Below are 17490 nucleotides of genomic sequence, written 5' to 3'. Positions count from 1 at the left end.
AATGCAGAAGTTAATATAAATGTTGCTTCATTTGTTTATGCTATTAAGTTGGCTCTAAACAAAAATTTATTATTAGTAGTAGCATCATTTCATAAATTACTTTGGAATTCCATTGAAAATACAGTCATTTTAATCCTTGCACACTTTACCTTTTCAACTTTTATGTCCAAAGTCTGAGTAACTTACTCAGATGCATAAAGGCCTGCAGTAGCCACAGAACCCCGTAATTCAGTAGGCACAGAAAACAGGCATTTATTGCATATAGGAATCTACAACTTAGGAAAGTTAGACAGGTGGGAAACTAGCAAGCACTAGCAGTTTCACAAAGTCTAAGCCTAATTTCCTTTTAAAAATCTATGTAAGTTCTAATACGGAGATTTTAATCATGCAAATACAGTACCTTAAACTAACATGACGTTCTTCAACACAAAAAAGCCCCAAACAAAAAATTAAATAACATTGATTCCATCACATTGGACCTGAATTAAAATGTTTGGTAATAAATCAGTTAAAACCAAGCACTTTTGTCTATTGAGAGTTCTGGAAGATAACTTAAGTTTTCTAACTAGCTGTTGCTTACCTCACTATGGTTAATAACCCATGAGTGTGTTTAGGTAAACTACTCTAAAACCCAGCAAATGAAATCTAGGTCTTACATTATGGAGCAGAAAGGTGAAACTTCAATTCAGAGGTAGGTACAAGTTAAGTCTTTGTCTTTCGTAACAAGCTTTAAGATTTATAGAACTACGGCATGTGTGTTTTGGGTTTGGCTTGTTTATTTTTTAGCTGGCTGTGAGATATAACCCTTTTTCAAGTTTCAAAAACTGCAGGCTAAAATAGTTTTAGTGTTACGTGCTGCTCTAGAAAAAAAAGAGAAATAACCCAATACTTGGTCAAATGGGAGATGAGAATATCTATCACCCACCTTGATCAGTCAAGTGATCCCATTCAGTCTTCCTGAGCTAGGAAGCAAAAAAACCTTACATTTTCTCATGTACTTAATTTTTCAGTAGTACACTAGATATTCATTATATTGACACTGTAATAAGAGCACTTACATCAGTACTTTATTGTTTACGTTAATGAGTATTCTCAGAAATGTACGTATCACTGTAGGGGAACATCGCATGTTAGTCTTTCTGCACTCACTGACTCTAGGCAGAGTGTGAAAAAACATTAATGGATTGTGTCAAAACATGCATTGAAGATTAAATGTGAATGCTTATTCTTTTATTCCAATTATCAAATAGGATAATTTATAACTGTTGAGGAATACTCCTTCCTTACAGAAATCGTTCTTATAGTAAAAACCATTTTATTAAGTGCTCATTCCAGGTATTTGTATTACTATGGCAAATAAATAAAATCCTTGTTTCAAGCAGAAGGCTCCAAATTTGCTTTGGGACCAAGAATCACTTCATACTAAGCAAAGTGATTTCTGCTTTTAGAAGTTATTTTTAATTTCACAGTAAGAATATTTTGTCACATTTGACACTAAAATGTAAAGCCACTCTGGTAGGCATTGCTTTTCCCAGAGAAGTCTGCTCTTTTAGCTGAGCAAGAGATGACAGGCAGGTCAATGTAAGTTAGTCTCATTTTCTGTTTATCTGGAAGTAATTCCAGTTGAGTAGAGATCAGCTGTAATAGCAGATCAATTTTTTGTATTTTGAAAAGGTGAAGTATTGTAGTATCAGCAACCTTTACCAAGCAATACAAGCGCAGGTTACTTGTATACAACAGAAATGTGACTGCTATCAACTTTCGCTGTCAGTGAGTATTCTGTTAGACTACGTCTGTAATTCTGTATGTGAAAGTTTCTAATATCTCATTTATGGTACGCCATCACCTCCTCCATCCCCACTTTCAATCAATTCATGTTTCTTCTTTTGTCTTATTGCCAAGCATCGTGCAATGCCCAATGCACCTCCTTTTAAAAACCTTACAAAGTTGTCTCCCACCAGAGGACCTAAAGCAAAGAGGTTAGCTTCTTTAGTGCATTCATAAGTGTATGGATCAATCTCTATAGGATTCCCCTTGCATGTGATGGGCTGATTAGAGTGATGCCCTATGCCATGCCCTTGGTCCTTTAGAAAGAAAAGATTTGGGTGAGAACCTATCAGAACTAAGGCTACAGAAAACTTCAAAATTTTCTTCAGTCCAGAGGCACTCTGAAGAACACATTTCATTTCAGGCTTGAAGGAAAGTACATTGTGTTCAGGGAAACTAGTGTAAGCAGAATGTAGATTAGAGTCCACAGTATGGGACTGAGTACACATCATATGATAGACCTTATGGTATTCAGGGTAAAGCTTTTTAGGTAACTGTTTGAAAATTAGACTTGTATCGGTAACTCTTCTACGAAACACATGGATTACTGGGATGTTGTTGTTGTAGGCACACAGTACTGCATCGGCTGCTGTAAGTCCAGCACCCACAATTAACACAGGGTCTGTCTTCCCACGTAACTTTCCTTTGCTGATAGCAGCTCCGAAGTCAGACATGGAATGAAGCACAAAAGGAAAGTCTTCTCCTTCAACTTGTAGTCGGCCAGGAGAATCAAAGGTTCCTGTGGCAAGAGCCACATTCTCAGCAAAGAGGCAGAAGGGCACATGAGAACCATCTGTTGCTCGCTGATAACCCCTGACTTCCCAGTTTCTCTTAATCAGTGATTTCTGTCCATCTTCCATTTCCAAATGCCGTGTTGAAATATTTTCATTTAGTTGATTTCTGTCTTCATCATCCTTTCCTCGGTAAAGCCTGGATACTGATGTTATGTAAACGTTGTCTCTGAAATTCTTTTGGAGGCCCATGACTTTAACATAGTGTTTATAATAACAAGCTATTTCCTCTGGTATTACTCGATCACTCTTTATATTTCTGAAACAAAATTGAATGGTTCCAGTTAATATTTAGACCTTATCAGTAATTTGAATATCATACATGACATACCACATGACAGTCAAATTTAAGAGGATTCAATCTGCTCCGTGTAACTGACACCGAGTTCCATATCTTTAAACGCATTCAATTTGTTTTATTTGTTCTCTTGATTCCTGATATACCAGACAAGCCAACTTTTTTTTAATAGTTGTAAATCTTTACAATGTAAAGTGCTATGGTGATTAACAAGCTAAGCATAACAAAACTCTACAGTATCACAGTAGGTCTGTATGGAAGTGTTTCACAAAGCCAGTTTAGCATCACAACTGTCAGCAATACAATATTGGCTAACCTTGTACTCAGTGAGAATAACCTTACTTAGGAGGTAAGTAATTAAGTATCGTAGTAATTGTTAAGTGCTAATTTTGAAACTCTAGGTTTGATACATTACTTGAGTCAAGTATTCTTCATTATACCTTGCAAAAGACCTCTCCCTTGGGTACAGATAAGTTCAGTAAGTACCAAATTAAGTAGTTCCATATCACAGGAATGAACAAAGCAAGTATGACAGAACTATAATGCAACTACATAAACAGGATGATGATGTCCAAGTGTCCAATAAAAAACATGTTTGCACTGCAATCCTGGTATTACATTTATGCTTTTGCCATGTTTATTGCATTCTCATTTATAAAAAATAAGCTGAAAATGTAATTATTTTGAACAGGTGCATGAATTTTGCTGCTTCTTTAGAAGTAAGCTCTAGGAAGTAGGCCAAAGAAACAGTAGTGAACATCAGGATTGCCACTGAATTACGCTTAAAAGCATATTTACAAGAAATTGGGCTACTCATTCTTATAGATTAACAAGATAATAGCATATGTACCTTTAAATGTTCAGGTTACTATGAAAAGCCTGATGAGATATTTATTGAAGAGGATAATGCGACAGTGTGACACCTGTTAGAATGAAACTTAGGAAACTATTTTACATGACTAGAAGTTTTCATTATCATCAATACTTTTAAGTATGTTTAATTGGAGTATAACAGGTCAGCATTTCTGGTTTTAGTATTGTTGAAAACTGTAATATAAACAAGTTAGCTTCAGATAATAAGCAGCTTATGGGATTTCAGTTAGTAAGGAGGCAAGATTACTGTGGTTATCTAAGAAAGCGATTAAAGAACAAAGGTACGGTTTCTTCACTACAAGTGTTGTCCTGAAATAAGTCTGCCCTTAAAGACATATGCCCAAGTAATTCTGCTTCTTTTGCCATACGTGGTACAAGAACAACTTTCTTTGATTTTGCTAGAAGAAAGTCAGGAAAATTAAAATTTTAGAAAAAGCTTATGTAGAGTGTTCCTAGGTTCATCTGCTGACACGGACCTTTGTGAACTAATTGTATAACTGAAATAAAAACAGTGAGCTTGTACAAGACAGTAATTTTTTGTCTCTGAAATTTTTCCAAGAAACTTAATACTAGAAAATAACATTGGGAAATACTGAATTATGCTCTTAAAATTAAAGTTCATAGATAGCAACATTTCAGATGCTGCAGCTTTGCCTATAAAAGCAAATACTGAAATATACACCTTCCTGAATTACAAGAAATCTAGTATGCACAGCAATTTAAGCTGCATCCATGTTGAAAGAGGAACTTCCAATACTTCTGTAGATTTTAAATTCCTCCCTCAATCTTCCCTCAACTCTGACTGAAACTGCTTACAGTAACAGTGCTTCTTTATGAAACGTTGCTAAAACACACCACTGCTAGTATGTATACTTTCAATGCACTCAAAGCAATTACTCTGGCCAACCATTGTTCATTTTTTTCCATCAGAGTACATACAGCAGAATAATTTCCAGTGCCATCAGGCAATTTCATAAACAAAAAAAGAAGCCCTCCTGTGAACAATGATGTTTGAATGTTTTCCAGTTCATAAACTAATGTTATCTGGATTCTTATAGCAACTAGGTTTCCCAAATACATTATGCAATATCTTTACCTGCGTTTGCTAGCTGCCCAATCCTTAAAGGTGAGGCCAGGCAATTCCATCCAGTCTCCAAAACTGATTGTTAGCATAGAGCCTTCCATGGCCTATGGAGAAAAAACCAAGATGCATGACCAGATACATTTCAAATGGATACATTTATGTAAAACACAGTGAAGTTCTCCTTGTACTCATTTAGAGCAATAAAATACCAGAACATAACAATACCAGGACATTACATGAAGTGTTGATGAACTATTTTCGTGTTACAGTTAGATACTATTTTAATGAGCAACTAGATGATCTAATAAAGCAGAGGTGAAGAGCGAACAAGTGAAAGGGGAACTAAATAAATAATAACTGAAAGTTATTTAAAATACAAAACAAGAAGGAAAAAAGTGAAACCAACAGCACAGAACACATTAAGATTTAAGATTTTGTATAAAAGCACCTGGAAACAATGCAGACAAGAGAAAAAAGTCAGAAAATACTCTTCATTATAATTCATTAAATTAAAACCAGTAAAAAAACACATAAGACTACAGTCATGCTCACAAATCCCCAGAGGAAGGACAACTTTTTCCTTCCTTTCTCATCTCCACAACATATCTGGGCTTTGGTAATTGAGCAATTGAAACTGCAATTGCCATTACTATCTAAAACAGCCTTAGGCAGTAAGAAAAACCTCCAAACCACAAAATTATCAAGTTACCCTAGAAGTGGTATGAAATTTTTACTCACATGCCAAGCCCCACCAGGTGGTCCTTTACCAAGCACTATATGGGGAATATAATTATGTTGTTCTAGCTTCCAGTGCAAAACTGGCGGGTAGTCATACCCAAAGTCAGCATCAGGATGAAGCAATGTATCAAAAAGCACTGCAACTGGGTTTGAAGAGCGTCCTTCGAGGCCTTCCGACAGGTACTCCAGATCCTGAAGTATGAAAAAAAGTGGTATGTTCATGCAACTTTTACTGTTCATCGTGGTATTCTGACATACCATGAAGTTGAATTTCAACAGAAACCACAATTAGTTCAAGCTGCATTTTAAGTAGAGATAAGTTTAATGTAGAGATTCAGTCAAAACACTTTTCAGAAATAACTGCCATGATTCAGTTCTTCTATAGCTCTGAATAATACATTTCACTCATTTAAAAATTACATGTTAATAACAGTAATACCGAGGCAGGTCAGTATTTCAAATTCATTGTAGAAAAAGAAATATAGGGACAAACATTCAGAGATCAGAGCAACTTAGTAACATTTACATTTATAGCTAGCGGACTGCTTTTAACAAAGAATTGCTAGTATTTCTAGGAGCCCCATTTTGATAAAGCAAACTTGGAATCTAAAAACATTAAGTTTTAAAGATCAAGTAGAAGAAGCTCCTTTGACAGCTCTTAGGTAGTTTTGACACTAACTTTATTATATTTTGAAATAATGGAGGTATTGTAAGTATTATTTTTAAAAATTAATTAAAATTAGGCTTATTTTACAAAGCAGTTAATGTTGAGAACAATTTCTAGAAGTTTGTAAAATGTTCACATTTCAGCAGCTATTAATCAGCCGTGTTCTAAAAATTTCATGATGTAATAGCAAATATTTGAAGAGAGAATAAAGATTTGAAGAAAGAATTGGCTGTAAGGCCAATTTTTGCTAACAAAGACAGGACAGTTTAGCTTCCTAAATTGGGAAAATATCAGCAGGTCAGGCCAGGATGAAATACATGAAACAAACATCTGTAGCCAAAAGTTTGGGCAACTTACTCTCCTGCCAAAAAAATAAACCTTGAGACCTAAGATAAGTATTACATGCAAACAGCACAGCACTAAAACAAAAACAAACAAAAAAACCCAAACCCCAAAACAAAACCCAAAGCCAAACCACCCCTACCTCCCCACTACAAACACATATGCATGTTTGTATTTCAAATAAATTAGTCACCCAGGCAATACAGTTAGTGATAGCATTGTAAGTAATCCATTGGGAGTATAGTGAGTAGAGTAGAAATCAATGATAACATGGCAAACAAATGGACAAGTGTGGAGAAAAATAATGGAGAAAATTTAACTAATTAAATCAGAAAAATTGTATGTACACAAGGATAACAGATACAGCACAAGAGCAATTGTGAGTGCAACACAAACACTGAAGGATGCATACTGTTCAGGAAAGAAAAATGGGTTGCGTTTACAGAGGATGTCTGTCCCTAATGTTACTAAAAATGAAGCCTTAATGAGAATTGTACTATTTAGTAAGATTTTAACTTGAAGTATGTTAGCAGCATGTGTTCTTTGATGATAGCACACAAACATCCTAGGACATGAAAGCTGGAATTCCTGCATCAGCTACTCACTGACCAAGTGGTGCTTTAGACACTTTAGGCAAGTAGTAAGAACACAACAAAGGGCAGACTGTAAAACCAAAAACACCACAAAGAGCCCTCAAGAACCACAAAAACCACCACATGCCCCAGGATTGGATCTAATGGTCACGAGCTGATTCTATTTAAATTAACAGAATAACAAAATAACTTATTAATGCCTTAGAAATAAGATTAGGTAAGTAGGCTGGTTCTTCACAATGCAATCTGCAGAATTTTTTTGGATAAGCAGTTCTTAAAATGCATTGCTTTTCATCTGAAGTGCCCTACATATAATTTGTAACAAGCCACTGAAGAAGGTATATACTGTTCTTTATTTTACAGATGGAAAAAAGAGAGCCCAAGAGATAAAGCTAGTTGTCTGAGGCCACACAGTTACTGAGCTTTACTGGGGGCTAATTCTTTGTGGGGTGAGAATATTAAGTCTTTTCTTGTCTGTGGCACTACTTATGTAAGTTGCAAAAGCATTTAAACAGGATCATTAAAGAAAGGCTACTGTTTCATAATCCAGCTTGCAGTAGGAAAAGAGCTAGACAAGATGGCAAACAAAGCTTACTTGATCAACAATGGAAAGATGTCGAGCTTCTTCTAATTTTGTATGTAGAACGGGGTTTGGGTGTATAGCTTCAGGAGATAAATATGGCCTGTATCCAGAGAGCAGATAAGAAAGACAAATTCCCGAAGGTCCATTTCCTATTAAAGAAAGAAGTTACTGCTTCAGTAAAAACGTCAATAACCTGAAGTTTGTAAGTCACTAAATAAGCAGCAACAAAATCATAATGAAGTAGTATAATGCCATACTGTCCTGATTCAAAGCAGCTTATAAACTTCACAGTAAAATAAAGCCTACCATAGGAACTTCTTCCAAATAAACTGAGCAAAATCTTTTTCAGATAACAAGGAATGTATGTATGACTGTTTACACCATGAAACAAAATGGATATAAAGGAGTTTCATAATTTAGTATGTCAAATTCATTGTTCTTGTGTGAAAATGGCCCAATGGATAAGATCTGGTCTGCCTGTCAATCAAAGTGATACCCGAACATTATTGCCATCTTACAACTTTGCGTTCCCATTTACACTGGGTACTGTAAAACACAGAACAGAAAGACTATCTAGAGCATATGGTCTTCAGGTCTGCCCATAAAATGAAAGGAAGAAAGAGGCAAGCAGAAAGCTGAAGATTGCAAGTCAGATGAGAAGTTACAGACACAGCACAATAGCAGTGTAAAAGCTGAGTGAAGACAGATACAGTAGATAAGTGAAGTACAAGAAACTCATATAAGACCACATTCATCGTTCAGCAACAATATCAATTCAAACATCTTTCTATATCCTTTCTGTCGCATTTTATAATTCATATATGTGCATTATTGCAATTTTAATAGACTAACTTATTTTCAAAATGTTATTAAAGATGTGAAATTGATGGGACCAAAACATTACCATAAGGTAATTATTTCTATTTATTTGACTAGTATTAAACAAAGTAGGGGACCATATTTATAACATGCAAATAAAGAAGTAATGTTCATGTTGTAAAGTCAGGTATCGAAAGCTAGGGAAAGCTAAAGTCAGAAAAGTATGTGGTATGATACAGAATTTAAACACGTGACTATGTACTGTTATTCCTATAGCTCCTCTTCCTCATTAAATGAATGAAAAGCACAGTGTTCTCCTAATGAGGCAGTATTCAGTATTTTGTCTTTGTTTTCATCTAGAGTGGCACACATGGCATTTACCAGACGCTATTCAAATCCCGAGCTAAAGTTACTAATGTATTCATGTTTTTATATAGCACTCATTAGGATGTTAGCTCTTACTTCCTACCTTTTCAACTCTCCATCTCAAGAGTTTACCTGTTTCCTGTTCCCCATCACCTTTGCAGACACTATTTCCATCACCTGTTAAGAATCCCATTTCTCCAATGCCTGTCTGTTCTCCCTTTTCTGATTTCCCAGTCCCTAAATCCCCCATCAGTTTGCTGAGACCCTGTTCATTCCCGGTCTCTTCATACATTGGATCTCTTCTTCCTCCTCCACCAGGCTACACTCATCACTCTAGTCCCCAGCAGCAGTATATCCCATACTTTATTACAACGCTGTGTGCGTAGACCGGTCACAGCCATGGGCTATGAGAAAATCATTTAGGCTCACTACAGATGAGTTCTTCAAAGGCTGAGACTGCTAAGTTATAAGAAATCTTCAATAAGCATGTTTTCTCTGAAGGCCTAGAACCCAAATAAGTATGTGAGATTGCACAATGGCTCCTACCAAACAATTTAGTTTTTACACCCTAATATGGAGGCAAAAATAAAGGCATAAGGACCACAAAGCACTGGAAAAAGACTGTCTAGGAAAGCCATGGATTTCCATCACTGGGATCTTCAAGACAGTTAAATCAAAAGTCTGTAATAAAAGGTTTAAATATTGGTGATCCTGCCTATATTATTTCCCAAACCACTTTGATTCCTATTTTGCCATTTACAAAAAAGACCATAAAGAATCTTTCAGACAGTGAAAACGCTCTTCCTTACTCTCACACTGTTCTACCCTCCCACAACTAGATCAGCATGAGATAGCTGGGTATGCTTCAGTCCAGGAATTTAAAGCTTAAAACAGATTCAAGCCCCCCTCCTGTCACCCACTTGCCACATAAGATGGATGCGAGAGAGAACCTTAGCAATATGCTGAAACCATCCATAACAATATCATATGAAGTTGTGAAAACATTCTAATCATACCAGTAGTTCATGAGCATTCCCGTGACTGAGTAAATTCTTACCTGGTTTTAGAATTACATCCTGTGCACAATAAAGAAATTTGGTTTTTTTACAAGTGCACAGCTAGGTTTTTTTTCCTAGTAGGTTGTAAGGGAAGCTAATCCACAATGGAAAGAGGAAAATATGTGCCATATCCAAGGACACCATGCTAAAGATTATTCCTACTGTGCAAGACTAAAAAGAACCAAATGGATAACAAAAGTTGCAAAACAAAGACTGGCAAGGGCCAAGGAAATTACTGAGGATGGGATTATGTTAAGGTGAATTACTGTCACTGAGCTCCCTAGCCACTCCCCTGGGACCATCCAGAAAGCTGATCCAAACCCAGCTCCTATTCTTTGAGCAGACTGAGTCCAAGGGAAAGAAATTCCCTTGTAGATATGCTCTCAAGAACACACAAGATGAAGATTCAGCTGCAAGGTCTGCAATTAGACTTGCTATGATTTTCTCAGAAAATCCTTGGGGAAAACAAACAAACAAACAAACAAACAAAAACTTTTTTAAATGAGAAATTTATACCAGAGGAGTTTGCTCTTTATTTACACACGATACCTCCAATAACAGCTCAGATCGCAACTGAGAGATACTACTATTATACAAACTTTAGATATACAATCAATATACCCCAAAACACCATGGCCCTGTTCATTTAAGGAGCAGTTAATATTTTGTTTGAATACCAGCAGCAGCTTCTCCTAATCAACAGTAAACTACAGTACAATCATTTTTACATTATGTGTCTAAATTTAAAGCAAATAATCAACTTCAAACATCGTAACAGACACGTTATTTGGATGAAAATTTAAAACAGCGTTTACACAGTAATGATCAAAACTAGTGCAGAAGGTGAAAGTGTTTAGCACAGAACATACTCTAGACTTAAAAGCTCCAGCATGAAATTCTTCAGTCCCAACTCATTCAAACAGAATATATCCATTTCTTCTGAATTTCTTGAAGACAGGTACAGCACAGAAGTTACTTAATATTACCACAGTAGCTTAGTACTCTATGCAGAACTGCAGTACAATATGCAGCACAAGCTTAGAATCAAATCTTAAATTGGGCATCATACAGGGAAAAAGGGGATGGTGAAGTTAAAAAAAGGGGAATATAAGTTATTGCTCCGTCATTAAGTTAACTGCTTACACATGTGCTATCTTTTTCTTTCTGATTAATAAAACAGTGCAATGAGAAGATGGAGGCACTAGGAAGCTAAAAGTATGTTTAACTCCAGCTGTACAGGAATCACACAGAGAAGATTAAACCAGTAGACAGTGTGTGTTTATGGGGGGGATGACAGCTCTTTTTGTATTCTTCTACTACATTATTAAATCATTTTAGATCCCTTTTAAGGCTCTTCAGACAGCCAATTAATTACTGATAATAGGTTGCCGATGGAGAAGATCAGCTTGTGAAGTGTCTCAAACTTGTCTGTGAAAAAGCATTTGGGCAATGTATTTGTTTTTCATGGAGAAACAGTCAAGGCAGCTGTGTTGGGTGTCAGCACATAGAAAGGCGCTCTAGACAAAATAAGTATTGAGCACAGGTATTTGCATAATGCATATTTGAAAACTAAACAGTGAAAACTGAGTCATTAACCATATGGCAAACCTATACTAAGGTTGACAAAATGCCAAGAAACTGTTGCTCTTCAACTATGATGCAGAACTCAGCAAGCGATTCAGGTCTGTCACATCCACGTAAGTCTATTACACGAGCACTATTTTAAGCTATCATGAAGAGAGCTTTGAGAACAGGCGCTGTACAAACACCAATCTTTCAAAGTTGTGGAGATTTACTGTGAGCACATTACGTTGAAACATCATTCTCTGGAATCTCTGCTTGTTTGCAGGTACAGTTAAAGCTGTTGGTTTCCTGTAGTCCCAACAGCTTTGGACTAGATTATTGAAAACCTCCTTTACTCCAGATCTTTTCTTTATCCCTTCATCAAGTCATGGCAGTAAGGAGCTGGCGAGCAGCTGTTGCTGAAAAACCTTGGCCCAATACAAATCATCCTGGCACTCCCAATTAAGCTCTGTACCTAAGGAGCCTGCTCCCTCTGCTATCCTGTCATTCAGCAAGCACAAGTCTTTAACTATTTAATTAAGACTACAGTTTATTGTTTTAAACTGGCTGAACTGACTTGGATTCAATTTGGGAAAGATGGGACAATATTCAGATGTTAGTGATGGATGCAACAAAGAAAAAGGCAATTAATGAGAGAGGTTAGCATCTAACCAACATACAGCAGACATTTTACATGATGCTTTTCACTGTCCCATCTGACCCCACAAACTTCTACTGGCGCACCATCAACAACCTCCATGCAACCTGAAGCAGACCTATCACATTAATCAAACCATGTGATCAAGACTAGAATCAAAACAGTTCTTCTGTTCTGTTAAGACTCACGTATCTGCTGCCAAATAATGTGGCTTATTTTGTCAAAGCACAGTTTGAATTAAAATATACTCCAATAGCAAGTCCCTTAACATAATTTTATGGTACTGTTGTTAATCATAACAACTGTGTTACTCTAATAAACATCTTCACTGTAAGGATGCTAAGCATTAGTTATTTAACGATAAATGACTTCATGCAGCAAGGTCTATAAAGGCAATGGCAGTGACAGAGAATCTTAAAAGTGAAAAAACTCACCTATTATTACTACAGGCAGAGTAAGGATTGAGTCTCCAGGCAGAACAGTTTCTTCAATTAATGGCATTCTTTTGATCTTCCTCCCGAGGCTGTCACCAAAATACTGGACGAAGGAATTCAAAAGCTGTCCTTCGGTTTCAGGGCCGCTGTAACTTCTAATTAAGAAGGACAGATGGGAGAAAACTAAAATGAAACAGTTGAACTGTTGTCAGCACAGTCTCTTCAAAAATAAAGTTTACTTTAAAAGCTATGGAATTGGCAAAACCGAGACCAAAACAGATATGCTTCATCCAATCTACAAAATTTTACTTTTCAGCACAGCTTTTCTAACAGAAGATTTTTAAAAAGTCCACTTTCTCCTAGAAAGTCTACAGAAGGACAACAAAAAGGCACAGATGGCTCTGCAGAGCTGCAGATTTCTAATTTCAGTTTATACAAAGCCAAAGTATAACCAACAAGCATTATTTTGATCCCACACACAGCAGAACTCATCCTCATTATCCTTATCAAAAGAGGAGAGATACACACTGCCTAGCCAATTAACAACATTAAGGCCAGCCAAAGGCTGAAGGAGCAGCTAATGCACAACAGCAGCCGTTCGCATCCCTTTCTACCTGCTAAGCACCACAGAGGACTGCGCCTCAACAAATTTCTGTTCGCGTAGAAGCAAGGCTGGTTAAAGCTGGCAGTGGCGTTGAAGATGGAGAAAAGTGTGATCCCTGTAAGCCCTAGACACAGCCCATTTTACCACTGTTAAAAGAAAACTTTTTATAAAAGGAATTGCCATGCAGTCAGCTCAGCTACTGCACGGCAGACTGCTTTTACCCCTAGTCACCTTCCTAGATTTCTCAGTTCTTTCCCTGCAACATCTACTCAGGTTCCCCTCATAACTCTTCACCATCTAAATGTGCTTCTAGACTACGAACACTTGTTTTATATTGTTTCCTGTTTAATTATTTAGGAGCCCTTTCTGAAGCCTTTCCAGGCCACTGAAGAAGCGCACACTATCACTTTAGCCACAAAGGCAGGGGAAAATTAAACATAGTCTGTTATTGGCAGTTGTTTTATTAAGTCTTCAAAATACAACTTCACAACTTTTTAATTAAAAATACCCCAGTCAACCAATCTAAACATTTTTCTCTTTACAAACACAGTTTAATTATTAACTTAATAAATAAAAGTACTCTTATTTCCTAAGAACCTGCGTATCTTAAAGCTATTCTAGGATTTCAGGGATTATTTTCTACACAGGACCAAAAGCGTAAGACACTGATCCAATTCCCACGGCCTTCAAGAAGCCAGGTACACTATGCGCCATCTCAACTCCCACAACACCGAAGGTTCTGCTACGTATTTCAAAAGCCTCTACTCAATGGGGAAGTCTGAAGTAAACTCGAGACAGAGCTGTACAGTAATAACAGCACTAGCACACTATATGTAATACATCTCTCTGATGGTTATTTCCATGTTAAAAAGAGTGGGGAGCTATTCTAAGGTTGTATTTATTACAGAAAGCAAGTACTTGATACCTGCATTCCCTGCACTACAACAAAAAAAGTTTGCAAATTAAGTGCTTACTGTTTGATTACAGCTGCACATTAGCTCTTCATGATCTTGGAGACACATAACATACAACCAGCATGAGTTAGATGAAGACGAGCAGAAGTCAGAGAGAGCATATCTAATTATCACACTGCTTTTTTCACCTCTGCTTTTAGATAGGCACAGGTAGACTATATTATTTTCCAGCCTTTGCTCAAAGTTAACTAAGGCAATACTACCCTATGCTTTGCGAAAGACAGGCTGAAAGGGAGCATGCATGTTTTAGTGTGGTTTTAATATACTTGCTGTGCTGGATAGAAGATAAAAACCAAAAGAAACATTTCAAAGCCTCTTTTATGGGATATATACACACTGTCGTAGGCTACAAAAGAATCTTTAACAATAAAAATGTTGCTTCTGTGCAGCTTAGACAGTGTACCACAAACTACCCAACTGGGTTAGCACAGAATCTAATTTTGCACAGAAACATCCACACACAACACGCAGTTTCTCAGCTATCGTCCAGACAAAGCAGATGAAGGAGTGCTGTCGGGAGCATGTTCTTCCTTTGCAAGAAAATCATACCAGAACTCAGTAAGAGCTTAAGTTAGGGGCCACCTTCTTCCTAAGCTCTGAACAATACTGAAAGACACCAAGTACCAGAAGTTTTTATCTTGATAAAGACTCATGGTGGATAGCTTTGCAGTGGTGGGGATTTGGTCCAAACGTCTACAGCTCTAGTCCTGCAGAGATGCAAGTGGGCACAAAGATGAGCCAGTTCCAAAGCTCGTGCTTAGTTTACCTGATGCTGGTATTACCTATATCTGGTATGACACCAGATAATCTAGAGAATCACGTTCTGTCAAACATCTAGATTCTAAACATGTTCATCTTTTTTTTTTTTCTTTTTAGTGCTTTTCAGTTAATTCCTTTTATTTTTAACTGATATGAAAAACCCATTAAGAGAAAAAACCACAGCACATACATAAACGTTTTTCTCCCTTTGGATAAGAAAATAATTCTTTCATAATAACTGCCTTAATTTGCTGCAAGTTATTTTAATAAAAGATGCTTTTTCCAGGTAGCAGTTTTGAAAGATCCCAGAATTCCCTACATACTTTTAGAAAAAAAAAAAAAATTAAGTAAACTGACTGTAGTGGGCGGTTAACAGAAAACTCGTTATATAAAAGGAATTTAAATTTGGTCTCCAGTCGACGCTTTGGGAAGCAAACGTAACACTCTCAGATGGCTGCTTTGGTTTTTGTTGGTTTTTTTTTTTTTTTCTTTTAAGTAGCCGGGAAGAGCGATGCCCATCAGGACTGGGATCCCCGACGGGTGAAGCGCTACGAAGCCCGAAGCGAACCCCAGCATCAGCCCAGGCTGCGCTTCGGCGTCGCCCAAGGTCACAGCGCGCCTTCCCGGGCGCCACCGCCGGCCCCGCGCTTCGCCCGCCAAGCGCCTCTGCCCGCCGGAGCGGAGCGGAGCGGAGCGGGACGGGGGGGCCGGGGGTGGGCGTGCGGGGCCGGGGAGCGCCGCGGCCGCCCGCCGCCAGCCAGCAGCCCCGCGGAGGCCGCAGCGCCGGGGCGGCGGCGGCCACGCTCGCCGCCCGCCCGCCGGTCTCGCCGTCCTCCCCGGCACCGCCCCCGGCCCGCTCCCCTCACCCCAGTCCCCCGGCGCCCCGGCGCCCGCGCCGGGGACGGGGCGGCAGGCAGCCGCCCCGACCCAGCGGCCGCTTTTCCCCGCCGCCTCACCTGAAGTGACCGGCCAAGGAGCAGCGGCAGCACCACACGGGCATGGGGAGCGCCGGCGGACTCGGGGCGCCGGCGGGGCCCAGCGGTGAGGCTGCGGGGGGACGCCGCGCCGCGGCTCCCGCTCCTCCTCCTGCCGCTGCCGCCACACTGGGGCCCGCGCCGCGCCGCGCCGTCCCTCCTCCCCGCTCACATGCGGCAGCGGGTCACACGCGGGAGGAGGAGCCGCCGCCAGCACCGGCAGGGAGGGGAGCGGAGCGGAGGGGAGGGTGCCGCTTCCTCCTCCCGGCCCCGCCGCGGCCCCGTGCGCCGAGGCGGGCGGCTGCGCCGCGCCCGCTGCCCGCAGGAGGATGCGGGCCGCGCCGCCTCCCCCCGGGCACGGCGCGGAGGGGAGGGCAGCCGCGGCCTCGCACCGGCGCGGAGGAAGGATGAGCGGGAAGGCGGCGCAGCGGCGGGGAGACACCTCCTCGGGCTGCCGCGGCCCCCCAGAGGCACACAACCACCCCCGGGAAAGGCGAGGGCCGCTGCCCGGCGCGGCCCACGTAGCCGCTCCGACGTGGGTCCTGCCCGAGCAGGCCGCGCCGCCTTCCCGCCGCCGGCAGGGGCACACCTGCGGCCTCGCCTCGGCCGGCGGCGCGGGGAAGGAGGGAGGGGAGGAGAGGAGAGGGGGAGGCTCCGGTTACTGAGGTGAATTACAGCAGGCTGCGGTGGCAGCGGCAATGGCGGTGATCACCCCGCCTTCCACCCGGCCCGGAGTTTCCTGCTGTGCCCTGTCAGGTTTCACACGTGAAATGCGCATGAGGAAATTGACAGGAATCGAACCAGATTAAAAAGTTTCGAGGCACCGCTTGACTAATAGCCACCTATTTGGGAACACTACTTCATGGGTGTTCTGTTAGCTAATTTAAATTGTGTCTTACCATGAACACTTTGCAGCTGTGCTTATTGGGGAGAAATCATTTCTTACCTAGTTTTTCCCTCGTCACAGAGTGGCTGAGGTTGGCAGGACCTCTGGAGGTCATCTGGCCCAACCCCCTGCTCAGGCAAGGCCACCTGGAGCAGGCGGTCCAGGAACATGGCCAGGTGGGTTTTGAATATCTCCAAGGATGGAGACTTCATGACCTCCCTGAGCAGACTGCTCAGGTGTTTGACCACTCTCACAATGAAAACATGTTTCCTTACGTTCAAGTGGAATTTTCCTCTATTTCAGTTTGTGCCCGTTGCCTCTTGTCCTGTCCCAGGGAACCACTGAGGAGAGCCTGGCTCTGTCGTCTTCTTTCCCTACCATCGGGTACTTACGGACATGGATAAGATCCTTCCGACCCTTCTCTTCCACAGGCTGAGTGGTCCCAGCTTTCTCAGCCTCTGCTCGTAGTAGTCGGTCTGCTATCTCAGATGCCCGTGTCTTTACACCGGTTTTCTCTCTTGAAGTCTACTAAGCGATAAGGGAGAATGCTAATAAAATCTATGACTGTTTATTTATTGAACAATTACAGCCTTTCGCAC

At 40.1% G+C, this 17490-nt stretch overlaps 1 protein-coding gene across 1 annotated transcript; it reads right to left on the bottom strand.

Moving 5' to 3' along the window:
• Positions 1–1045: 1045 nt before the first annotated feature.
• Positions 1046–16431, bottom strand: OSGIN2 (oxidative stress induced growth inhibitor family member 2). Its single transcript, XM_052787073.1, has 6 exons — positions 15988–16431; positions 12695–12849; positions 7809–7945; positions 5612–5803; positions 4886–4977; positions 1046–2877 (listed from the first exon to the last, which is right to left on the bottom strand). The coding sequence occupies exons 1-6, from the start codon at positions 16029–16031 to the stop codon at positions 1830–1832; spliced, it is 1668 nt and encodes a 555-aa protein (XP_052643033.1). The 5' UTR covers positions 16032–16431; the 3' UTR covers positions 1046–1829.
• Positions 16432–17490: the final 1059 nt, after the last annotated feature.

This window comes from Harpia harpyja, chromosome 5, assembly GCF_026419915.1.
Source record: "Harpia harpyja isolate bHarHar1 chromosome 5, bHarHar1 primary haplotype, whole genome shotgun sequence".
In the NCBI taxonomy this organism is placed as follows: Eukaryota; Metazoa; Chordata; class Aves; order Accipitriformes; family Accipitridae; genus Harpia; species Harpia harpyja.
Note: the sequence above shows the minus strand (reverse complement) of the source record. Positions and strands in the feature narration are given on the sequence as shown.